The sequence below is a fragment of the Eutrema salsugineum genome, unplaced genomic scaffold (assembly GCF_000478725.1).
Source record: "Eutrema salsugineum unplaced genomic scaffold, Eutsalg1_0 scaffold_15, whole genome shotgun sequence".
NCBI lineage: Eukaryota > Viridiplantae > Streptophyta > Magnoliopsida > Brassicales > Brassicaceae > Eutrema > Eutrema salsugineum.
In genome coordinates, this window is record NW_006256867.1 from 2,027,004 (window position 1) to 2,053,948 (window position 26,945).

The 26,945-nt window shown below is 37.3% G+C and overlaps 2 protein-coding genes and 1 pseudogene across 2 annotated transcripts; 1 reads left to right on the top strand and 2 right to left on the bottom strand.

Annotated features, from left to right (window-relative positions):
* Positions 1-4,884: 4,884 nt before the first annotated feature.
* Positions 4,885-8,077, bottom strand: LOC18021889 (receptor-like protein 12). Its single transcript, XM_006404781.2, has 2 exons — positions 5,243-8,077; positions 4,885-5,138 (listed from the first exon to the last, which is right to left on the bottom strand). Exon 1 carries the CDS (start codon positions 7,978-7,980, stop codon positions 5,248-5,250), a length of 2,733 nt encoding a protein of 910 aa, XP_006404844.1. The 5' UTR covers positions 7,981-8,077; the 3' UTR covers positions 4,885-5,138; positions 5,243-5,247.
* Positions 8,078-11,701: 3,624 nt separating this feature from the next.
* On the bottom strand, positions 11,702-13,723 carry LOC18021890. Its single transcript, XM_006404782.2, has one exon. It carries the CDS (start codon positions 13,718-13,720, stop codon positions 11,702-11,704), a length of 2,019 nt encoding a protein of 672 aa, XP_006404845.1. The 5' UTR covers positions 13,721-13,723.
* Positions 13,724-25,455: 11,732 nt separating this feature from the next.
* On the top strand, positions 25,456-25,556 carry LOC112088262 (annotated as a pseudogene).
* Positions 25,557-26,945: the final 1,389 nt, after the last annotated feature.

The following is a 26,945-nucleotide window of genomic DNA, read 5'->3' on the forward strand; positions in this document are numbered from 1 at the left end:
AAATGTTTCCAGTTGTTTCCAGTTGTACGCAAGTTATACCAATTGTTACTCTCTGTCTATTATAGTCAACTCGGGAAAAAACTTTAATCTAACTCTGATTTACTGTGGTTTAACATCTAAACCTCTAATCCACTAAATACCCATTCGATAAGCAACCAATAACCATTTCCATAGTCTAAAAATCCCTATTCAATAATCGAATTTAATCCCCAATAGTGGTGCTAGCTAGGGCAACGACTTTCCAAAATCAAAATGAGGGAAGAGAATCCAATGAGAAAAAGGTCAATTAACTCGATTAAGCTTCAATGTCGGATGAGTGGAGCAAAATGTCAAGAAGGATTCGAGTTCTCTCGTTCTCTCTGTCGCGATCGCTGGGATGAGCTAGTCAAAGATGGTTTCAAGATGGTCCGACAAAGCCTGTTCCTGATTGGATAAATTTTTGGCGCCTAATATTTGTCGACACACTCCTGATTGGTCAAATTTTGATACAATCGTTTCTGATTGGCTAGCTGTGCTTATATCTCATTGGATGAGTTTTGTTTCACCGCTCTTGATTGGTTGATCAATGCTTAATTATCATTGGCCGAATTTCTATTTCTAATTTTCTTCTTTAGAAAATTACAAGAACAAATTGGAGATATCCTAGGTCACTAAAAGATGAGGGACCCGCGAGGGAGACGAGAGAATGAAAGAGGATACGAGAGAATAAATAATTCATTTGAAGAGTATTTCAGACTATCTCTCGTTTATTTTTGGAAATGGAGAAGGAATCTTTTCTTTTAATATTTTACAACGGACAATTCTTGGGTTCACCCCTAGGGGTGAATTCATTCATTCACCCCCTCTCATTTTAGGCAATGAAAATCTGCCATATAATAAAATCAATTAAAGTAACTTACCAAAATAGCACATTTTAAATATTTTTTTTAAAATACGAAAAAACTAAAGCCTAATTTATAAATAGTGAACCCAAACATAATATTAAAGTTTATGTAAAAAGATTTTAGTAAAAATATATTCTTACATAGTTATTTGTTTTATTTTCAAAATTTAAATGAAAAAACTAAATCCTAAATTGGAAATAGCGAATCCAAACATAATATTAAATTATTTTTTAATGGAAAAACTAAATCTTAATTTGAAAATAGTGAACCCAAATATAATATTGAAGTTTATGTAGAATTTATTTTAATAAAAAAAAATATGTTTACTTATTATTTGTTAAATAAATAAAAAACTAAAACCTAAATTGGAAATAGTAAACCCAAACATAATATTAAATTTTATTTATATATATATATATAATTATTTGTTTTATTTTCGGAATTTTAAACTCTAATCTCTAAATTCTAATATAATCTATAAACTTTCAAAAAAATTAAAATAAAAACTAAACCCTTAATTCTTATCTTTATATACATTATTTATTATATGTTTTTTTTAACAAAATATTTGATTAAGTATTTAATCTTTTAATTTTTAATTTTTTTTTTTTTAAAGATAATATTACATAGCAGATTCTCATTGGCTTAAATGAAAGGGGGTGAAAGAATGAATTCACCCCGAGGGGTGAACCCAAAATTTTTCCTTTTAAAACATACATAATCTTTTAAAACATACTTCCTCTGTTTCCTTTTTTGGAGGATTTTTTTTTTGTTTCTTAATCTAAATTGTTTTCATATTTTTAAGCAATTTTTATATTTACTGGATATTGTGTGACCAATAATAATCTATAAAATTTTATATAATTGGGATTATTTTTACTTTATATATTAAATAATACTTTTTGAATTTTTTTTTAATCTTTATACTTTTAGCCAAAACAACTAATAAAATGAAACGAAAGAAGTACAAGATAATGGACTGATTAGATGAAAATCGGCTTATTCATGCCTCAACTGCATGAATTGGTACTAATTCTTACCTGAACAATTGAGATGTGTCCATACATACATGAACTCTTTGAAATTAGAATATCTGAACAACCTTTTGTTTGGCTGAAACGTACATTGACTATATTCTTGTTAGTCAATTCTATCAATCTGCTAACGGAGATAAATCAACCGCCACGGTGACATCTGTGCAGGAGTACAAGATAATGGATTGATTAGAGATAACTCTTCTTTTTAATATGTTTTGAATCACTCAATTATTTTGTATATTTAATAAACAAACTCGCAAAAATAAGTCGACCATAAAAATATAATTTTAATTTGTTCGTTTATGAAAAATACAAATGCTTATAATACATAACATTAACAATTTTGTATTGATAGTTGAAAACATCATATAACTTAACACAGATATTTTTTTTTTCTAAAACACCAATTATTTTGAAAATGAATAATAAATTACAATTTACAAATGATAAAATATACCATTTATTTACGAAAAATCACCACATTTTAAATAATGGTAGCTTTGTAAATTGTTATTGCCAACTAGGAGCAATGTTTTTCTTCCATCACGTAGAATGCACCAAACCAATCAGTTAATCGGATCGGTGAATCTGCTATCTGATAGTAATCCGGTCTAGGTCTAAATCTAGTAACACAAATATGGTATAAGAACCGCCAGATTTTAATAACCGATTTTGCCTTTAGATATAACTATCTTCGTTTATTCCTAGGTTTCTTGGCTTCCAGCTTTCGACGAGCTTGTCTCCTCGTTTCGTCTCTTGTTGTCATCCTTGAATATATTGCCAAATCGAGGATGAAAAAAAGGTCAGTGATCCTAAGAAAATCGCTAAAAAAAGTCAGTGATCCTACGAAAATCGCTTACTTCAGATTCTCAAAAAGGTTTAGGCTTTTGATTTTTCTTTTTCTTTTAAGGATGTGAATAGTTGTTTCGTCCATAGATTCAAGAAGTTGGATCTTGATTTAATTATGTTCTCGTTAGTAAAATTGTATAGACAAGTTATATCAGTGCAGTTAATTGCTTCTCTACACAACTTTTCAGGTTTTTTTTGCACATAGAAAATGCTCCCCCTAATTTGTTTCAATGATGTTATCTTATGCATGTCTCTGTATGATAATTTGATAAGAGCTGGTTTGGGACAAATAGTGCCATAGCCAGATACCACACAATTCCATTCTTGTACAAGAGCTTGTAACTTTGATCTCGATTACTTTTTTTACAGTAAAATTGCTGATCATCCACCGCTGGTAATACTCGGGTGTTCTTATATTATTACTCAAAACAAAGAGTAAGAAGAAGGACAATTCAAAAATTGTGAACTGGTCATTGAAAAGCAGTAACACCAGAATCAGAGTGTATCTTTGGAATAGTAGCACCAGCATTTCTACAAATTATAAGTTGATACATCAAACAATTTTTGGAAAAGTAAAAATTTAATTCGTACGATCATGCTTTACAAAAAGTTGGTACATCAAAACATTTGGTGGTACTAAGCATCCAAACATCATCAATATCCAGTACGTGAAAACAAACTAAAGATAATGGTTATTAGTGTGATTGGTGCTGCTTGGTTACTTAGTACCACCAAATCTTTTTAATATTAGTTTGATTAAGAAATAACGACTGTCGAAAAATTAACAACAACAGGCTTGTGATTGTATGTTCTCTCCTCTGGGTATGGCAGAGGGAGTTATGGAAATGAGAGAGGCTTTGTGTCTCTTTTCTATCCAATGTTCAGACTTTTTGCATATAGAAAATGCTCTCAAATTGGTTTCAGTGATCATATAGACTTCAATATGACTCATATGTGTTTTCAGCTGCTTATATACATATAAAGCAGATCACTACCATCTTAATTTGCTTATTTATACGCAGGTTTATGGGCATATATATGATCTGCATCTTTAATATTTCTACAAAGGAATGTTGTTATCCTCTTCTTATATTCTTATTCACCCAAATCACTCATATCTGGCTTATTATTGTAGTGGAAGATCTCAGGTTTATTTTTAGCATCTGCAATTTCCAAGAGAAGAGCACAGAGTTCTTGAGGCTTGGAGAACATTGCCATATGATCTGCATCTTTGATCTCCATAACTTCTTTTGGTAGAAAGTTGCTAATCGATCATACAACGCTGGTAATCCTCAGGTAACGTTAGATCCTCTCCACATACTATATATACGAGTAACAGATCATACCTTTCCTCGCTAAAGCTTTTTGTACCTGCCAGATTGTGTGTAACTATCGGGTTTACACTCACCAACATTTTCGCCAACACATGCAAGATCCTAACATGCCACAACAACAATCAACAAAAGATTGAGCACTGAGGTTACTAGCAAATCTCCATTGACGCTAATGATTGTCAAATCTGGCAATGGAGACCTTGGATTTCAATTTCCTGATCTCTTTGTTTTAGAAGAAACCAAGATAATCCTGGAGATATCAATAGGGTGTACTAGTATGGAATCTCGAATCAGTAGAGAGTAATAGTAACATAAGTTTATTAAATTAAAAAAGATGATGCCTTTGTTTTTTTGTTTTTAATGAAACCAAAAGAGATGGTTAAAGCTGGCAATAGGGTGTACTAATTCACAATGGAAACTTTAAACTCTGTAAATAAGGAGTGAACACACTGTAACAAGGACCGCTAAAAACAGAACCAAAACCTCAGATTTGAGTATCATTTGACAATAGTTGGGAAGCGGAATGATTTTTGTCATTGCGATGTCAAAGCTGGCAGTGCTGAACTTATCAGAAAAATAGTCAATTGGAACTTAAAACTGATCAATATACCTATCTGCTATGTAAACTATCTTTCGATAAACTATTAATGCTATCATTTTATCAGTTAAATTAATATTTACCAGAAAAAAAAATTGTCTGAGATGTGTGTTAAAATTTTAAAATCTTTATTCTTCATTTGGTAGAAGAGGGATTGATTTAATTACTCGGACACAGTCAGGGAAAGAACATTACTACCTCTCTCTCAAATCATGGGAATAGGTTTGAGCTTTGAAAACAGAGTTGTTCATTGTTTAATTACAGAGAAACACAAACATTGGCTAAAAACAGAGTAAAAAAAGAAACACACCAAAGTAAACCGGAAAAATATCTTATAAATGGGTTGCGTTTTCCCCAAGCTTCTTTCTCCACAGTCCTTTCGTCTGGTTGCTTCATTCTCGTTTTCAAATATTTTTTTATCTTGGGTTTAAGAAGGCTGTACAAACGAAAATAGCTTAAAACGTTAATTTCATGTATTCATTCAACCAGAAAAATTCATTATAATATAAACTCTTTATGCTATCAAATTAATTACATTACCTCTCTTAATGAGTTGTGGTGCTTCTGCTTCTGTGTTTGTTTCGGCCAAAAGGACTCGTGAACCACTTTGGTTTGTATAAAACCAGTATGAATCCAATCCTCAGTCCAAATACAATGCCAGGACCAAATCCTATTGCAGCTGCAATCCAACTAAACACTTCTTCTTCTTCTTCCTCTGCCTCCTCTGGTGTTTCATACTGTTGTGATGAGGACCTGTGAATATCTTTGCAATCTTCGTCAAGAGCAGGGCCAAAAAGTTCCGAGTTGTCTTCGAAAGAAGAGCAAGGCTGCCTTCGAAACTGAGTGCCTCCAGGTACAAGACCGATAAACTGGTTATGGGAGAAGTTCATGTACGCAAGGTACGAGAGATTCCCTAACTCTTGTGGGATCTCTCCTGAAAGCTTGTTTCGTGAGACGTCGAGTGACTCGAGAGCAGTCATGTTACCCATAGATGATGGAATGTGGCCAGTGAAAGCATTGTTTGACAAGTTGAGTACATTAAGCTCTTTTAATAGGCCGATGGAGCTTGGAATCTCTCCATCAAATCTGTTTCCGGAAAAGTCGATTGCTGTGAAGATTTCCAGGATACGTACCAGCTTCATCTCTATTCCTTTACTCATCAAAACAATTGAATCTTCGTAATAGCCTGACTTATCTTCCATGTAATTTACATTTGACTGATCTTCGTTTATCCTAAGTAATGACATTTTACTCCAGTTCACAAAATAATCTGATGGTAAAACTCCGTTGAAGTGATTATGTGATATGTCGATGATTTTCAACTGAAGGAACGAGGCTTGAGGTAATGGTCCATGGAATGCATTGGACCGTAAGACAAGAATTTTCAGCTCTTTTAGATGACTCAACCAGAACGGAAACGTGTCGTTGATTTTGTTGCTTTCCACACTTAGAACTTCAAGAGTAGAGGAATTGATCAAAGATCTTGGAAGCTTTCCCACCAGGTTGTTATGAGCGACGTCAAACCACCTTAGACGTTCAAATACATTTTCGGGAAGGTCTCCACTAAGATGATTCTGACGAAGGTCTAGATCTGAAAGAGTAGTCTTGAGATTTCCCATACAAAGAGGGATTGAACCATTGAAGTTGTTGTCAGATAATTCGAGAATGCTTAGAGAACGCAACGCGCATATGAAGGAAGGAATCTTTCCTGTGAAATTGTTTTTGGAGCCAAACAAGTACGACAAGACAGGGGATAGTCCATGTTTCACTGGTCTTTCGAAGCTGGTGAAAGTGTTGTTGGAAAGATGCACGAACATCAGATGTGGTAGAGTCCATAACCAGCCAGGCACTTGACCTTTGATTTTGTTGTTGGCAATGTCTAGACTCCTCATAAACTGTAGGGTTCTTATTATCTCTGGAAATTCGGTAATACCGCAGTCTGACAAGGTCAAATAACCTAACTTTTGCGAAGGAGGATATGAAACTGAGCTTTTGTTTTCGGCTAAAACATGGTTGCCTGAGAGATCCAATGATCCAATCGACTTGAAACATGATAAGATGGCATTCAAGTCAATCGTAGTGGTGGTGTTCAAATGGGATAAGTCAAGAGTGTCGAGTGACTTGAGATGTGAGAAGATACTAAAGTCAACTGGGCCTTGGGTGTTCCAATGGGAAAGGTAAAGTGCGCTGAGGTTGACTAATTTGGAAATGGATCTTGGGATTGGCCCTGTCAAGTTGTTGCGACCAAGTTTTAACCATTCTAGCTTAGATAGTGAAGATATATTCCCAAACTCAAGAGTGCCGTTGAGTTGGTTACTTGACAAATCAATATATTTCAAAGAAGGAATGGTGAAAAGAGAAGAAGGAATGGTTCCAACGAAATCGTTGTCACTTGCGTAAAAATGTGCCAAGCTAGAGAGTGAGCTAATGTTTGGAGGAAGCATTCCTATAAACTTATTGGATTCGATTGATAAAGAAGACAAATTTGTCAAATTTAGTAGTACTGCAATAGGAAAGTTACCACTAAGGTTATTCGAACCAACACGTAAGGTGGTCAAATTTTTCAAACCGGCAAAAGAATTTGGGACTTCACCAGTGAGTTTATTACTACTGAGGTCAAGAATTTCGAGATGAGATAGCTTTTTAATTGAAGATGGAATTTGACCCAACTGGTTATCAGAAAGATGGAGAGAAGTGAGATGTGAAAGGTTTCCAATGGAAGACGGAATCTGACCCAAAAACTGATTATAAGAAAGATTGAGAGAGGTGAGATGTAAAAGATTTCCAATCAAAGATGGAATCTGACCCGAAAGTAGATTATTAGAAAGATCAAGAGAAGTGAGTTGTGGAAGATTTCCAATTGATGACGGAATTTGACCATATAAATCATTATATGAAAGGTCTAAAGTGGTGAGAAAACGAAAATTTTGAAGCCTAAACAGACTGGAACTGGAACGAAACTTGCCGTAGAGAGAGCTGCAACTGAGGTCTAGCTCGATCACTTCCCCAGATTTGGCATCGCACTTGATCCCATCCCAATAACAACAATCAGTGTTATTTGCCCATGACTCCGTCTTCGGGTAAGGGCTCACATCGCTACCATTATTCATATAACATTTGGAATGTGCATCCCTCCGAATCTCAAACTCATTCTTGAACTCGAGAAGTGCATCCCTCTGCTCCGGACGACACAAGTGTCTAGTAGGAGCAGCAAACACGTCATGAAAACTAAAAACGAACAAGAGGAGAAAACAAAGAGAAATATGAATGATACTCATTGAGTTTCAAGAGCCGTTTGGTTTAATTTTCTTGAATATCAATAGTGAAAAAGAAGCGAGAGATGGAAATTGTGATGGTTAAATTGGTTTCATGCCATCTCTTTAAATACATATAGTCAGTGTGCTCCATATCCACTCAGCTTCGCTTGGCTCACCATTTAGTCCTTCGTACGAAGTGTTATTCACGTTGAAAGAAGAGAGAGAAAAGTCTTTTGTGTTGACTAGTCAGTTTCCACACATTTTGGTTTAACTTATACTACAAGAAATTTCAATAAGTCGATGGATGAAGAAACATGTGGTCGATGTGAAGAGGATACCGAGGAAGAAGATAGGATTGGACAATAAGAAAAAACACCCGGTTGATTTTTCAAGTCATCGTCTTTTGTCCCGAGTAACATCACTTTCTATATTGTGTAAAAATTTAAATATCAAAGAAAACACAAATTGATGGTTTTAGAAAAATCCTGAAATATCCAAAATGATATCATAATTAGCGCAAACAGTGAAAAATCTTATACAAACCTAAAAAAAATATTAGCGCGAACAGTGGGGTAAACCATGGGATAAGTTTCATTATCTTTGTAGAAACTGCCAAAACCAAAAAATTGGTGGGGCAAAATATTTTAAATCACCTGTTAGTAAAACTATATATGCGATATTATAATAAAATGGTGTACACATGATGAAGAATTTAAGGAGATAATCTTGATGCAAATGATCAGTGTAGTGTTCATTGTTGCCTATGTATATAGAGTCTCCACTTGATCAAGAATCGACCAATGAAGTCAATCATGATAGTGTTCATTGTTGATAAGTTATCTTCCTGTATGATCTTTCTAAGCTTATTATGCTAAATTTTATTTTTTTATTGCTAAACATTGATTCAGTGATGTTGATATTGTTCATTGCTGATAAGTTATATCCTTGCAAAATTTTGATATGATGATTCTGAAAAATTTTGATAATTTTATTTTGTTTATTTCTGATAGTATGATTTTGCTTCTTTTTACTAATTCAGTTTATAAGCTTATCAACATTAGTGTTAATTGCTGATAAGTTATCATCCTAAAAAATCTGATTTTTTTTTTTTATTGTTGAAGACTAATCCAATAAACTTATCTTCTTAAGGTAAGCCTGCTCAGAACAAGTTGTTGTGATGTGCACCCTTGAGGTGAATACACAAGCCATGCAAATGAGTTTTTTTCAAAGCTTCGCCACACCAACGAGAAGCCAAAGATGAATCAAACTATCTTTTTGGGAATATAAAGGAGGAGGGAAAGATAAATCAGACTTTCTCTTCAGTCGAAATAAAGGAAGAGCTCAGGTCATTTTGCGGCCTTTAAAAGGAATTGGAAAAGAATTGAAAAATTGAAGCAGCCTATTATTAAATCAATTATAGGAATTATAAAGAGGAGCCGAATATGAATAGGGGGAGCCAAAGAGGTTCAAGCAGTTTTCTGACATTTAAGAGATGTTTTGCGAGCAGAAGATGAAGCTTATATGAGCCAAAACTTGCATAACCAAAAATTTGTTAAGGAAAACTTAAGGGATCCAAAATTTCTGGGATTTATCGTAAGAACAATAAGATCAAAAGAAGATTTTTATTGCTGTGAAATCGCGTAAGTTTTATTTCTCTCGAGTTGTCCAAAGTTACATCATGAATGGCATCCATTAGCTATTTATACGAATCCTATAAACCGCCTAGCCAAAATCTCGGGAAAAGTTTTCAGAATATTTCCTTATCGCCTCATACGGCCGCCGCCATAACGCTTCGCCTAGGGTTTTTATGGGCCTTACATCTTCGCGGTTAGGCCCACTTGTTGTTGAAATATGCTCATCAAAACGTCACGCCGTGGCCTAGTTTATTAAGACGCAGCTCGGCCCAATTCGTCAAGGTGCGACTCGGCCCAATCCCGCTGAGGTGCGGCTCGGCAGAATCCCGCTGAGGTGTGGCTCGGCCCATGTTTCGTGATACGGCTTGACCCATATATCCTTATGTACAGCTCGGCCCAATTACTCCTTCACAGGGCTCGGCCCAATTGCTCCTCTCCTTTATGGATTTGGCCCATTCGAGTGTCCTGTGCTGCAGCTCGGCTTTTCTAGGTACTTAGTCATTTTAAAGATGGATTAGATACTTGGGGTGAAACCGAGGTTCGGAGACGAGAGTGATGAGGTTCGTCATTTCTGGTCATATAATCAACCATCGTACCAAGACATAAGGGAGAGTCGAGGCTCCTCGGAGATTTTTTACGCACTGCTTTCACCGAGGCGTGCCGTGAAGGGTAATAGTGAGGCGTTTGCTTGATAATACCGAGCCGTGAGGAGGCGTTCTGTTAAGCGGTGCCGAGCTGTTAAGGAACGAATTTGGCGAGGCGTTATGTCAAATGATCGTCTCTTCAATATTTTGTTCAAGAGAAGCTTCTTTAGAAGCTAGCTTTGATAATTTTCCCGCAAAGTTATCTATGGTGTCCAATTTCTTCATCTTTAATCTTTCAAAATCAGACATTAGGGTTTGTAGACGAGCTTCCTTGACACGATCTGCTCCTAAGTTGCGCGCTTTGATCGCGTCCCAAATTCCTTTTCGAGTTTCCTGCTCGCCGACTTGCAAGATGGGAATCTCCAGAATGGCTTGAAACAATAACCCTGTCGCGATATCGTTCTTGTTGGGGTCGGTTGAACCTGGTTCAATCGCCTCCCACACATTATTGATTCGCAGCAATGCCCTCATCCTCATGGCGCATATCGTGTAGTTCGTTGATGTTAACATGGGACATTGGATCGAGGTTGGAGTCAATTCCTTCTGAGTAACTGGGACTACGTCTCCCATGTTGAAGTATCTTCTTCGTGTTTAGGAGATGTCTCCTCTGGCTGTGGTATGGTACCATCCGCAAAACCAAACTTTTTCCTTGCCTTCAGTGCTACACGAAGACTTGTGGCCCATTGATCGTAGTTTGGACCACGCAACAAGGGTTTGGAGATCAGAGTACCAGAATTATCTCCATAAGTGAAGTTTTATGGCGATATGGTATGACGAGTTTCAGTAACCGTCAGAATAATCGTCGAGTTGTTATCACCAAATTGTAAAGAAACAATTGTTTCAGAGTGATAACAAAAATATTTAGGTCAAACACCAAAAGAAAATATAACTAATAACGGAATCTCGCAGCGGAAACTTAAAATCCATTAAATCGAGAAACAATAAATTGTAGTAGTTTAGGTTTTAAAACTCTGATAGCATGACAAAAATACTTTAGAAGTTTTAAAAGGTTCTTTATATTTCATGTCAATATCAATAAAGCTATGCTTTATATACACAATATAATTAATCTAATACTTAACATATTTTCGATGTGGAACAAATACAATAAAGATAAATACAACAAGACGGCCCCAATAGATAGGCTTCGACAGCAGACTGATGCGTTTGTTCAAGGCAAGGAGCACAATTTGAAGGATCAAGAATTTGTCTTCTCTTACGTTTTAAACATTTTTAACACTCAAAAACAGGAGCATTTAATGTAACACTGTTTTAAAAAAAAAATTTTTTTTTTACAATTATTACAAAAAAAAAAACAATGATGGATTCTGGGTAGTTCAAAGAAATGAAAAAGCAAAGTACAACTGACAATGAAAATTAAGAAAAATAACAGAGCCCATATATTAAAATACTTCAGATGAACGAAAAAGAAACAAATGATAACTTTTTGTTTTTGGTTGCTCACTACCACCACACTCTATTTGGGATACATTCCAAAGAACAAAATGTTGTGTCGAACCCTTTGAAAACCATTCGCAATGGACAACGGCGCTGACATCCACTGCAAAATGGCCGTGAGGGAAAACTGTTGAGAATAATCTGATACTTCGCCCTTTTGAAACGGAGAGTTTTATCAGGTGTCAGATAAATGTTTTTCCCAAGTAAACATCTGACGTGAAGAGTTGTGCAGCAGTCACTGCATTCATAAAAACGCTGACTTTCTATTAGGCTAACCTCTCGTAACTCGTCTTCTTCTTCTTGTACTTCTATTTTGCTTTCGCAAATCTCACACCAGTCTGGTTGATCAGTTGCCTCTTTTCCATCACAAATTGTGAGAAAATGACTATCATGCTTATACCTTACTTTGTATGGTAAAGTAGCGCACTTGGTACATATAATATACTCACATTCCATGCAATCTAACTTTGGATAATAGCTTTTGTGTTTGCAGAGTTGACATCGAACAGGTTTGGGGTCAGGGTACCAAGCTATGAATAAGGGATGTTGGTGACCTGGATATTCAAATGGTTCAGTAATTGAGGCACACGTTAAATCTAAAGTGAATCCACTACTGTGATCAGCGCTCTCATAGGCGAAACCATTACCAGGAAAGCTACAAGCTCTACAGTAGGCTAAACCTACAAGCTCTCCAGAACCGTATCCCTTGGTGCCAAAATTTAGTCTAAGTGGATGAGGAAAGAAGGGATGCCGTTTCATGCGGGGAGCATGTGCACAGATTTCATGGAGGATGAAGTTGCACTCCATACATGAGTAGAATTTACCTTCGTAGATTGGAAAGGTACACCCTCGACAAGAGTTATTTTCGTCATAAACTCTGCTGATCTCAAGCCGCATATGGTGGCTGTGAGAGGGATGGAGTATTATTCCATCATCTATTCTCTTGAACGGCTCACCATCGTCTATTATATCATCTTCTTCTGATACTCCATTAAGATCTTTTCCATCCCATACCTTTTTATGTAACGCACATCCTGAATGAACAAAATAAGCATCACATTTGTTGCAAGAGTATGCACCATAGTTGTTGTCAACTTTTTGGCGACAGACTCTACAAGACCATATTCCAGATGGAAGAGAGGAGATAAAAGAGATACGGTGATGGTGTCGGGATATTCTTATGACATGAGGGAAACCAATGCAATCTCTATGGGCTACGAAGACACATTGGACACAAATGTATGTGGGATGAAATTTTTTTATCAGGCCACAAATGTTGCAAGCCAAAGAAGCTTGTCTAGGGAAAAAGTTGAGTGGGTGGGGATGGCTTTTTGGGTGGTCTATAACAATGGGTACCGGTTTCATCGAACATATTGGGTGCATGATCCAATCACAGGTAACACAATGATAACTCATGGCAATCCCGTCGGCGGGAGTGCCAGTCTCGTCACAACAAATGCAGTCCACAAAGAAAGGATAATGACTGTAAAGTTGAAGAGAATGAAAAGGGTGGGAAGGGTGTCTGATCTTAAGTGGGGACTCTACACATTCTTTGTGGAAAACTTTTTCACATTTGAGATATGCATAATAGCTTGTGCTGAATCTTGAAGATTGGCATGCACCACACTCAAATTGTTCACAATCAGGTTCTTCATTGTTGCACCAAAGGATAGGGACTACAGGGAGCTTACAGATTTGTTGACGGTTGCAATCAAGAAGAGATTCGTCTTGCTGATAAACGATTCTTTTGTTGGGGAAGTGAGGAGAAGAATTTAATGGAAGATAACCATCACCATCACCATCACCATCACCATCATCATCATCATCATCAATCTTTAGTCTGGGCTTTAGAAATTTGATACGTGCACGAGGACAAAAAAAAAGAGGTTGAAGAGGAAGGGTGTTGCCGCCAGAATCTATGGCTGCTTCACTCGAGGAGGTTGGGTTGTTTGTTTGTGTCAATGTGTATACGAAAAAAGGTTTTCCGTCCTTTTCTACCTTACGAAATACACCCACGGAACTCATTGTTGCTACAATGGGATTTGGGTTTGTGTCTCCTCCTCCCCCTTGCATATACATATATAGCCACTCATTTAATTTTATAAAACTTAAGAATGCAGCTAAGCTTTTGCTGATCTCTTTATATTCTTCTTTGTTATATCAAAAGTCATTCATTATTTCTATTCTTTTCATTACAGAGGAGACTGTCCGTGTCTTCCGGATCTTGTTTCAGAAGTTTTTATAAGTTTAAACTGGAGAATACAGCTAGGCCTTGTTTTTTAATATTTATATATATATATATATATATACAATCTTTTTATATTTATAAATTATTTTCATTAAGGAAGGGAGACCCTGTCTAAAAATTTATATAAAAGTGCACTTTCGTTTTTGTTTTCTCATTTTATTAAAAATTAAAAATTTAACAAATAAATAAAAATTTATATAAAAATGCCTTCAGATCCCATCTGGTTTTTGTTTTCTCTTTTTATAATTGCTGGTTGGTTGATATTTGATATATGTTTCTATTTTTTTTTGTCTTTTTTTTTGCCTATCATATTTGTAACTATTATTGGTCAAGTAGATAAAGTCTTTTTATATTCTTGCACTGCTATATCAAAAAGTCATTCATTATTTCTATTCTTTTCATTACATAGGAGACGGTCCGTCTCTTCCCGATCTTGTTTCTGAAGTTTATAAGTTGAAACTTGAGAATAAAGCTAGGCCTTGTCTTTTAATATATATACTCCATATATCATCATCGATTTCGAATCTCTATACAATCTTTTTATATTTTTAAATTATTTTCATTAGTGAAGGGAAACCGTGTCTAAAATTTTATATAAAATGCACTTTCAAGTAGCCTTCAGATCCCATCTGGTTTTTGTTTTCTCTTTTTATAATTGCTGGTTGGTTGATATTTGATATATGTTTCTATTTTTTTTTTTTTATCTCTTTTGCCTATCATATTTGTAACTATTATTGGTCAAGTAGCTAAGGTCTTTTTATATTCTTGTTATAGAAAGTCGTTATATATTGTTTTAGACTCTGGACGATCGTTTTTATTGATTCTCTGTTCATTTTTATTAGAGATGGACAAACATCGTTGAAGAGGGGAACAGGTGAGGAACTTTTATTCACGTAGGACAGTATTAGTTGGAATACGAAACAAAAAGATTTTAAAAAGTCCCACTTATAATTTTTTGAAGACTAGGTGAGCATCCCCGCATAGGTGCCGTTTTTTTTCGCTAACATAATTTTTTCTTTACTTAGTGTTTTAATCTTTTTTAGATGAATAAATTCTGATATAAACAAGGTGTTTAGTCCGCGTAAGTCACAGACGAAAATGTTTCAAAAACTTGACACAAAATTTTTTCGAACAGAATTACAACAACCATTTGAGACATATAATATCAAATAAAATAAACATAAATAAATAAAAGCATCTATAATTAATCACCCGAAAAACAATACTAAATATAAGTGTATAAAATTCAAAAACCAACTAAATGAATTTTTTACTTCTTTTTTTTTTATGTTTTTGTTTTTTTCTTTATCGTTTCTTTTTTACTCTTCATTTCTTCCACCTTTATCACCTTTTATTCTTTCACACCATGTTCTTCATTTTCTTCTTCTATATTTATGTTTTCTCTTACTTTTTATTTTTCCTGTTTATTTTCCACATCTTCTTCTCTTCCAGATCTTTTACTTCTTGTTTCTCATCATCTTCGACTTTGACTTCTTCTTTTCATCTTATACCTCTTTTGATTTTCTTATTCCTCATCTTTTTTCTTCTTGTTATTCTTCTTTATTCACCATCTTGGTCTTATCGAGCGATGTGCTATAAGTTGAGGAAACAAGTTTTACCCTTAATAAAAACAAATGAAAACCGCAAGTGCATAGCTAATCAGCTGTACTACTTAGGGATCAGATCCACAAGGTTTTTGTATGCCTAATATTTTTCTACTGTTTCTAAGTTTATGTCTAGACTATATCGATTTTAAGGGATTGGTGTTTGTCATGAATTAAACTAAAACTAAAGAAAGCAAATGAATCTATACTAAAAACCAAATAGAAAATTGGATGAAAGCAAAATGAAACAAGCAGAAAATCGAACTAAAGCAAGTAAAAATGCAGATCTAAGAAAGCAAGTAAATATCAATTGGTTTGTGAACAATGATTAAAAACGCTGGACTTTCGGGAACTCTATAGGGATCATAATCGGTTTCAACACTAGGGATTTTAGATTGGGATTGACGGATATCGAAATATTAGGGTTCTAGAGCTAGAGTACGGCGGTATGACTACATCACCGTCGTAAACATAACCAACTGTCTCTCGCAACCCTGACCAGTAGGTTTCCACTCTGGCCCTGGAAGGGAGAAGACGCAGGAGCTGCACAGAACTTGTCAGTACTCACGACTTCGCCGTAGGTAGGTTTCCACTCCTACGAAAAAATCGTCTATTTCATTCTAGGTGTGACACTGAATGAAAACTTTCACAATAATAACTATCTAAATCAGATACGAGGTGATCAATCAAGTATACATGCATTAAGAATAAGAATAAACAGAGAACACATTTTAAATCCCAAGAGCCCCTTTCGGGAACCCTATGCCCAACTCGGGATCTACTCAGCCATGGCTGAGGACGACATCATCATTGGTTTTTATGAAAGCAATAAAAAACAGTAAAGGAAAGAGATGAAAGAAAGCTTCTCTATTGATGAACTCAGAGTTGAAGTGTATTCTCTAAAAATCTGCATAAAATGGCTGGAAAACGGGTTTCTGTAAAAGTATGAAAGGTGATATCTAAAAACGACATAAATGACCAGTATTTATAGTCTTCAATACTCCAAGGTCTCTAGGGTTCCGAAATTGAGGCTAGAAAATGACTTGGGCTTCAGAAATGGGCTTCTTAAGTCGGAGATGTCTGGTCGCGGTCGCGTGAAGCGTGACCATGGGGAATGAGGGCTTGGCCGTGGTTGCCTGGCTCTGGCTGCGGTGAATGGGCTGTTGGCCGCGGTCGTGTGGCTTTCCGGCCGTCTTAAAATGTCTCCAGGGCAAATGGAATATCTTGAGATCCAACCGTTGGGAATGTTTCCAAACCAATTGCATTTGAAAGCTGGTTGAGTCTTCTGTTAAGTGTCCAATTTTGGGGTTGATCAGACGGTGAAAAGGTCTCCGTCTCTCCATGAGAATTCTGACGGTCTGAATTTATCCAAAAGAGTCTTTTTGTTCTAATTTGCACCTTTTTCTTACCTGAAAAGTCTTTTAAAATCCAAAAACAATCATTTGAAAACCTTTGAAAATGGAGTAAAAACACCTGCAAAAGATATTAAAGTGATCCATAAAAATGGTCAAACTCCGGTGTTATCAACTCTCCTAGACTTAGACTTTTGTTTGTCCTCAAACAAAACAAAGACGAAATCTCGGCGAGAGGTTTAAAAACGCAGGAACTAACAAAATCTCAGAGACCAAACTTCTAGACTAATATCAATAATTATGCATCAATCAGAGATAGCCTCGAAAATTCTCACTAAAAATATGGGCATAATTAGTCCGTTAATCCATCATGCGGAAATCTATGCACTTAGATTTAACTTCCAGTCAACTAGCTCGTAACATTCAATAAAAAATTTGATGGTTCTCATCAAAGGAAGTATAGGCAAGGCGATCTAAGCTAGGTATCAAAAGGTTTTCTTCTAGGGGTGAGGTTTAAAGTATTTCTGGGTTACCTGAAGATCTGGAGGGTGCAAAATATAATGCAAAACCGCAAGAGATAGTGAACTTGTTGATATCCACAGTTTTCAGTCACTTTCTTCTTTCCATAAATCTCTGATCTTCTTCCTCAGGTTCTCTCCTAACTCCCCCAGACTTAGATTTCTGTTTAACTTACAAAATCATAGCTCCATAGATGAATAATGGTTGCCTTCACTCCAAATAATTTTGAAAATCTAAGACTCATCAGACTTTTGTTTCTTTTCCTTTCATTTTTTTTGTGAAAGGGGAAACACCTTTAGATATAAAGTCATAGAGGAGAAAAAATAACCAATAAGAATGAGTTCTCTGAGGCGATATGAAGCTTGATAAGGTTTCTGATACTCTTCCTTGCTAATTCCATTCAGTCTTTCTCTTGAGTGACTGAAAATTGCGTCGTTCCTCTTTTCTCTGATATTTTTGCACATATCTGCTAATACAAACTAAAGAGAGAATGCATGAGGTTCGAGAATAAAGGTTCGGGTTTAGGGTATGGTACCAACTAAAGATGAACTAGCTACCTAGGACAACAAAGAGTGGTAAAAATGAGGATAAAAATGTCCTAGATGTATATCTTAATGCATGCCTATAATCCATGATGAGAAATTTAAATATCAATATTAAGGTCAAATAAAACGAGCTAGTATAACCTGTTAGGAAGAATCTCCATGAATAGAAGTCCTCTGGTGGGAGTTCGTAGTGCAAGTACTTTAGCTACCGCCTAGTCTATTGCTAACCAAAAATGAGCTATCATGCGTAGTGTAGAAGCATGCAGGTCTAAATCATCATAGTTTTGTGTCAAACATTCCTGAAAAATACTAAAAGTCGTATAGGTTACATACTAAAAATTTAAAAAATACTTGAAAACAAAGTAAGAAAATGATTAGTATGGATAGACATCCTCCCCCAAACTTAAATCACACTGTCCCTAGTATGAAAAAATTGGTGAGGAGATGGTAAATAAAAGCAATATAATCTAAAAATAAAAGAAAAGAAAATGATGATAGAACCGTGGGGCTGATGATGAAGTGAAGTGCTGATCGATCAATCCTCCTCTGATGTGTCTGTATCGAATTGGTGCTGCTCCTGCAGGAAGGTGACGACGCGCTAAAAACGTCGCCCTTGTCTCTCAACTCTGCGCTCCAGGTCAGACTGTGCGCGTGATGATGTAGATGATGGCTGATAGTGAGAACGTGCTGAAGCTGCGTCACGCTTGGCCTTAGCCACTATGTATTGCCCGATAGTGAGTGGCAGGTGAGATACAGAAAGTAGAAACTCATCAGATCCTGGAGTCCAATGCGGTCGTGCTCCGTTGCATAGTCTCAGGACTGATGCTGAAGGTAAACAGACTCAGTGTTTCTCGGTGCCAGTGCAATACTTGTAACCAAACATGTTTGGATAAAAAATGGCACGAGAGATAGTGTGGTCGCGAGAGAGATAGAGTAGGTCATACCAGACGTCGGGAAGTGGGACATCAGATGAGAAATCAAATCCGACAGCCAGTAGTATGGCTGTAATAGCGCTCCCAAAAGCAGTAGATGCATCCTCACATATATGTAAATCATGCTTCACCTTCACCATGTTCTGTGCGATGATCCAGGCAAAGCAGACAAGTCGAGGGTTATCCATAAATGGTGTCTGAAGTGTAATAAGCTCGGTCTTCAGAACACATCCCGTGTTGGCTCTAAAGAAAATCATGTGTGCCAAGAGTTTGTGCACAACTCTCACCGCAGGATGGTAAGAAGGGTTGACTTGGATCTACCACTATCATAGACGCCATGACCCATCTCTCTCTATAAATCGAAATCAGGCTCTTCGTCGAGATGAACGCCATCAATGTATTGAAGCTTAAGAGCTTCACAAAGTGCAGAAATGGTGAGTGAGTAAGACTGTCTGTGAATAAAGAATGATAGAATATCGTCAAATGCTCTAGGGCTCCTCCTCTTTGTGTGGTGAAGGGTGACGGTTGCTAAGAACTCGCGAACTAGCTTAGCATAAGTTGGAAGATTCAGCTCCATGTATGGTCTCAGTCCAAGTGCATCGATGTACCAGATAACATCTTCTCTAATCCCAAGTATCTCGAGTATATGATAATCGATGCAAGGTGTCGGTTTGATGTTCAGCTTCTTGAACCGCCTTGCATAATCGACTCTTGGGTTAATCTCTTTCCCAATGTATCTAATTTTTGGTGGCTCGGGAATCGCATGGGCTTCTCGTGAGTGTTGGAGCAGCTTCACCACTCGACCTCTTGTTCTCGGTCTAGCTCGACTCAGCATGTACTCTCCAAGAGTACTATCATCGGGTACTGTCTCGGAGGTGTCACCAGTGCGACGGCTTCTTCGAGATTCAGTTCGATCCATGTCCCTACAAGACAATGTAATTCTCGGAAAAGGACTGAATATGGATACCGAGTTTAACACATTAACGAGCAGAGATTCAAATCAGAGTATGAAGAGGTTAGTTAAAACAACAAGCAAGAATAACTGATATCAATTCGAAAAATCGAGTAGTTCATGACCAGATTCGGATTTGTGATGTTCTTTACATGGAAATTTTCTAAAAGTTGGTTTAATTGAGCAATTTCCATGTAAAATCTATAGGTTACCTAATACGAATCGTTAATCACACAAGATTTGATCAAATTCAAACTTTACTAGTCCAAAATTGATATTTACAAAGCATGTAGATTCCGAAATTCAGAACTTTCATTTCCTCTTGAATCAAGTGTTAAAATCAATTTCCAGACAACCTAGAAGGCTAATCTATTATTCTTAAGCTATCTCCACTAATAATAAACCTAGAATTTAGCCTTTTAAGAAAACCCTAAATTCTGAAATCGATCAAAAATGGCGAGTTTGAGCTTCACACCTTGTTGGAAAGAGAGATTTGATGATAGATTTGAAATCAGCTTTGAAAAAGAGTGAGGTTTGGTCCAAGAATTTCTTAAAAAGCTTAAGAATTGAAAAAGATGTTCTATATCCTAAATCTCCAAGTGTCTTAGAAGAAAAAAATGAGCTTTGATCCCAAAAGCGCATTCCCTTTCTTTAAAAAGCGTTTATGTGGCAAAAACGGGAAATTTTCGAGAATTCAAACGTTTAGGGGAACTTACCTTACTTGGTAGTTATGGAACCGGGAACTAAGAAAATTTAAAAACTTACGGGGAATTGGAATGAGCTGTCCCAGGAATGTTCTGGGAGTTGTTGGGAATTTACCGGGAATCTCTGAAAAGCAACGCGAATCGGAGGTCTCGTCTCAAAGATCAACGGTCGCGGTCAGGAGACACGCTACCACGGTGAACCCTCTTCCGGCCGCAGGTGGAACTTTGGTCTCGCGGTCGATGTAGTATAGTGGTAAGTATTCCCGCCTGTCACGCGGGTGACCCGGGTTCGTTCCCCGGCAATGGCGCCAAAACTTGATATGCTCAAAGTTTATTCCTTAGAGCTACTCTGCAAGAGCACAGATGTGCAATTGTAGTATGTAGGGGTCAAACCACAGAGACGAGAGATTCGCTCAATAAACCTATTAGGAATTGAATTACGCTAAGCAGATTAATGAGAAGCAAATAGCGATGCAAATAAAGATAAACGAATGCAGTAAAAACGTTTGTAAAGTTCAGATGTGTGGAGATTAGGTCTAGGGCGTTTCTCAGGAAATCAATGAATGCAGATCAATCGATTAATCAGGGTTCAGGTTTAAGCACGGTTCTTGAACTCGAATCACAAAATTATAATTAACCAACTTCCGTTGTGAGAATTATCTAAGTTAAAATCCTAGAATTCCAAATTCCTTTGCAAATCCTACAGATTTAAACCAGCTTTAATGCACAAGTTTGATATGTTCACAGAGTATCTAAACCAAATTCCTTTGCGAATAGCTACTTTGCTCACCCTAGGTTCTTTCCAGTTATTCAATTACACTTCCGTGTCAATCAATTAACCTAAGATCTAAGTCTAGGTGGCCAGTCCAGAATTAGCTTTAAGAACAACCTATGGTGAAGAACTAAATAGATTATGAACCCTAACTAAATCAATTAATCAAACATCCAATGAAATCCTTTATGAGAACCCTAAACCAAACAAGCAAACTACTGAGTCATGAAGATTGAAGCAATAAACATGAATGAATAGATTGCAGTAAGCAGTAAATAGATTAATAAACAGGGGTTCAAAATCTTCTCTCTCCGGAACAGAGTTTCAGACTTGTCTCCCCAAAAGCTCTCAAAAACAAAAGTCCTCTCTCAGAAAATCTAAGGTAACGATATAAGGTGGCTAAAAACCCTATTTATAACTTAAAAACACGTTTTGGGCTTCTTTGTAATTATTGAAGACTTTTGGGCCCAACTCCTTCTTCAAACAGGAAACAAAATCACGTTTTCCTTATTTATGCAACAAGTGTCGAGCGTCACTCTCCATGGTGTCGAGCGACACTAAAGCACATAATTCATCCTTCACGAATTTGATCCTTGTTTAGCTCCAAAGTGCTCCAAAATCACCAATTAAGCTCCAAACGTACCTATGACCTGTAAAGACTCCAAAAGACTCGAAAAACACTAAAAAGACTCTATAAATAAGACCTATACCATGGTTAAAAACCATAAAAAACCATGATATATCAAGTCCCCCAGACTTAGCATTTGCTTGCCCTCAAGCAAACAGAATACCAAAAAAGAGAAAGAGGTTTGAAAACACAGAGACTCAACCTTTCATTGGAACATCACTTTTGACCAATCACCCTGCAACTCAACTACTGCTTCATCACTCCAAATCGAACCACCATGTACTTCTCCGCAGACATTCCTAGCTTCCCAGATTAAGTCCAAAATTTCACAACATTGTCCATAAACCCTCATCGCTGGATCTAACTGATGATTCAGATGCCAAGAACCTTCTAGACTCTTTCCCGTACTATACTCAAACAAATCAGCCATACAAACTTTGGTATTTTTCTCTCCCCCAGACTTATTCTTTTCGCACACTCATCATCTTTTTCTTTTCTCTTTTTCATGGCATATACTCGATAAGAGTAAAGCTGCGAGTACTGATGGTGTTTGCCATCGAGTCCCCGAGTTGTCCCCTTACCTTGTATCAAAGGTTTTCAGCGAATAATGGGGTCATAGGAAACTTTCCTACCCCTCGCTTCCTTCCTTTGTGTGATCATTCCTACTTAGAAGTGAAATAATGAGATCCTTGGAAATTTTTCTAGCCCTTCACTCCTAAGCGAAAATCATCTCAATCTTTTCGCCTTTTTTTTTTTCTTTCTTCTTCTTAGCTCGTTACAGGGAGAGAAACACCAACATTAAATTTCACACAGGCTTTCATTGATCAAGTACGAACGAGGAATCAAGCTCTAAGGCATTAGTCACATCAACGAATTAAAAATGAAGTTCAGAACTTAGCTCAGGTTAGTGAATTATGTTGGAAACATAGACGCCTCTAGTCAACTGGTCAGCCTTTGGATTTTTCATTAGTCGGATTTTGACTGAATCTGCAGCAGTGGTCACTTAGATAAAAGGTCAGCACAATAGTTCCATGAAAAACATCATAATCTCCAACAGGTTTTGACTCAAAAACGTTTTGACACGACTGACTCAAAGAAAAAAAACACAATGTCAGCAACTACCTCCCCCAGACTTAAACAACACTGTCCCCAGTGTTATCTAGTCCAAAGTTGGTGAAACAAAAGAAGGAAACAGAGAAACGCAGGAAAAACAGAGAACTTACCTGGCTGCAATGATGGTGTCGCGCGACACTGATGATGGTGTCGTGCGACACTTGTTCTCTTCGTACCGAATTGCAGCAGATTCATCCGAATTTCTGGTTTGACTCCGATTTCGTGATTTCCTAAATTTTTTTTTTTTTTTTTTGACTGGCTTCGACTGACACTGATGGTGGTGTTGCTCGACACCAACCACTTCGTATCTGTTACACCTAAAACACAAAAACGAAAAACAAAAATCAAAAGAAACAAAAAGACTTATGTACAGACTTACCAGTGGATTGCCTTCCACCAAGCGCTTGTTTTAAGTCATTAGCTTGACTATGGATAGACTATGCATCTGGTGGTTCAGACAGTGGCAAAGAATGCCTCTGTGAAAGTCGTCTCATCCATGGGTGTGTGTAAGCGTTGTGCGCATGAGGTCGTGCAAGGAATACGGGAATAGCAACAGGGTGGGATCTGTGTTTGTGTGGCCTTGACCTTTGCTTTGGTGGAGATGTATAGAGTGAGATGTTTTGAACTCCCTGATCAACAGCAGTCACTGGTTCTGTAGACGTTTTCTTCAACTCAGGTTGATCTCTCACCTTCTCAGCATCAAACACGTTCTGATCTCCAACTATCACTTCAGGTATTGCACTGACTTGGAATGTCTGACCATCTATGGTTGAATCCTTCAGCCTCTCCATCTTGAAAGTCATGATGGTATCTCCCAAATGGAGATCAAGGTTACCATGCTTGACATCAATTACCGCTCCAGCTGTAGCTAAAAACGATCTTCACAGGATAGGAGGATCTTTGGGTTCCTCTCCATATTCCAGAACCACGAAATCTGTAGGAATTATGCAATCACCAACTTTAATCGGAACATCCTCCAAGACACCTTTTGGGATTCTTTTAGATTGATCTGCTAGGATCAAAGAGATCTTAGTTGGCTTGAAATCAGTCATTCCAAGGTTAACAGCTACAGAGTATGGCATGAGGTTGACACTTGAACCAAGATCACACAGCAATCTCTTGAACCTCTCTGAGAAGATAGAACAGTCCAAAACAAAGCTTCCTGGATCCGAGAGCTTCTCTGGAATCTTATTCTGAATCACAGCACTGACCTGTTCAGAAATCATCATCACTCCTTCCTCATGACTCAGATTATTAGTCACCATCCTCTTCACATAGTGTCTGAAAGTAGGAGCAATCTTCACAGCATCAATCAAAGGAATCTCAATCACAAGCTTCTCCATCAAAACCTTGCATCTACCATCGTCTAGCTCCTGCTTAGACTTCTTAGGACTCCTTGGGTATGGAATCTTAGGTTTGTAGACCCTTTCCTCTGCTGGCTTTGGATTCTGAACAATTTCAGCTTCACTCTGCGATTGGTGTCGCGCGACACTAGTTGTGGTGTCGCTCGACACCGGCTCTGCAACTTCGAAATTTTGTTCAGATTCGTCAAACTCCACGAATTCATCCTCATAAACACCCTTTTTAAGCACATGAGTCAACTTTTTACCACTCCTTAACGAGATGGCACTGCAGTAATGCCTAGAATTGGTATCAGTCTTTCCAGGAAGGAATCCTTCTTGCCTTTTTACAGACTCTGTAGTCTGAGCAACCTGAGTATCAAGCTTCTTGACATGAATGTTCAGAACTTCAATTTTTCCATTCAGATCCAGATACAGAGCATCAATCTTCCCATTAAAGTCCACTGTCATCTTCTGCTGACCTTCCAAGATTTGTTCCAACATAGACTTCACCTCATTATCTGGAGTTTGAGGAGGAGGAGAACCATAGTTCCTTGAAAAACTGTTGTTGGAGTAGGATGTCTGGTACTGAGGTTTGGAGCTGTAACCAGAAGAGTTCTGATTACCTGTGAAGGTATTCCTCTGATTATTTCCATTGTAATTCGTGTTCCCTTGCCCATAACCAAATCTCTGACCCTGAAATCCAGCTCCATCAATAAAGTTAACATCCTCTTCCTCAAGTGCTTCATCTGGTTCGAAATTCTTAACCTCTGCAGCGTATCAGACGGACTTCTTACCCACTAGAAGGCTATGCACAGAGTCAAGCTTAGCCTTCACCTCAGCAATCTGCGATCCATCCATGTTTCCACCCTGCTTCTTTCGCTGATAGTCTGCATTCTTGGTACTATTGCTAGATGCCAAGTTCTCAATAAGCACAACAGCATCTTCAGGATATCTGGTGTTGAAATTCCCATTGCTTGCAGCATCAAGAGCCATCTGATATCTCCAATCAACACCTCTGAAGAAAGTACCTAGCAGCTGAACATCACTGAAACCATGATGTGGACAATCTCTCTAATATGACTTGAATCTCACCCAAGCAGCCTTGAATGCTTCAGTTGGTCCCTGAGAAAACGTTGAGATTTTGAGTCTCAACTCTTCAGACCTGGCATCGTCATAGAAGTTGTGCAGGAAGGCGTTCCTGGTCTCTTCCCAGGTAGTCAGTGATCCTGGCTCCAACTGCTTCAGCCAATTAGCTGCTTCTCCAGCAAGAGAATAAGGAAACAGCTTGCAGAAGAGGTAGTCATTGGATACTACATTGTATTTGCTGCTGGTGACCAAGTCCTCAAACCTATCGCTATGATCCATCGGGTGCTCATGAGAAAGACCATGGAAAGGATGCTGACCCACAAGAGTGTAATACACAGGCTTGAGCTCAAAATCGTTCCTCTGAAACGCAGGAGCGCGAATCGCAGACCGATTTGCATAGAATTGCTCAGGCTTGTTGTAGTCACCCAGCGTCCTGATGATGTTACCCTCTCCATCAAGTCGCTGGCCTCTCTCATTACACACATGACCATCTTGGTCTCTCCAGACTCCAGCATCATCACGAACCAATGCCAATGCGTTCTCCATCTCTGCTGGTTTCTGAGACAAAGAGAAAGAACAATGTAAGTAACAAAAAAAAAATAAAATTAAGAAAAACGACGGATGCCGCGCGACACTAAGAAAAACTTAGTCGAAACTCAAGAACTAAAGTTTAGTGGCGAAAATCAAGTCCCCGGCAACGGCGCCAAAACTTGATCTGCTCAAAGTTTATTCCCTAGAGCTACTCTGCAAGAGCACATATGTGCAATTGTAGTATGTAGGGGTCGAACCACAGAGACGAGAGATTCGCTCAATAAACCTATTAGGAATTGAATTACGCTAAGCAGATTAATGAGAAGCAAATAGCGATGCAAATAAAGATAAACGAATGCAGTAAAAACGTTTGTAAAGTTCAGATGTGTGGAGATTAGGTCTAGGGCGTTTCTCAGGAAATCAATGAATGCAGATCAATCGATTAATCAGGGTTCAGGTTTAAGCACGGTTCTTGAACTCGAATCACAAAATTATAATTAACCAACTTCCGTTGTGAGAATTATCTAAGTTAAAATCTTAGAATTCCAAATTCCTTTGCAAATCCTACAGATTTAAACCAGCTTTAATGCACAAGTTCGATATGTTCACAGAGTATCTAAACCAAATTCCTTTGCGAATAGCTACTTTGCTCACCCTAGGTTCTTTCCAATTATTCAATTACACTTCTGTGTCAATCAATTAACCTAAGATCTAAGTTCTAGGTCGCCAGTCCAAAATTAGCTTTAAGAACAACCTATGGTGAAGAACTAAATAGATTATGAACCCTAACTAAATCAATTAATCAAACATCCAATGAAATCCTTTATGAGAACCCTAAACCTAACAAGCAAACTACTCAGTCATGAAGATTGAAGCAATAAACATGAATGAATATATTGCAGTAAGCAGTAAATAGATTAA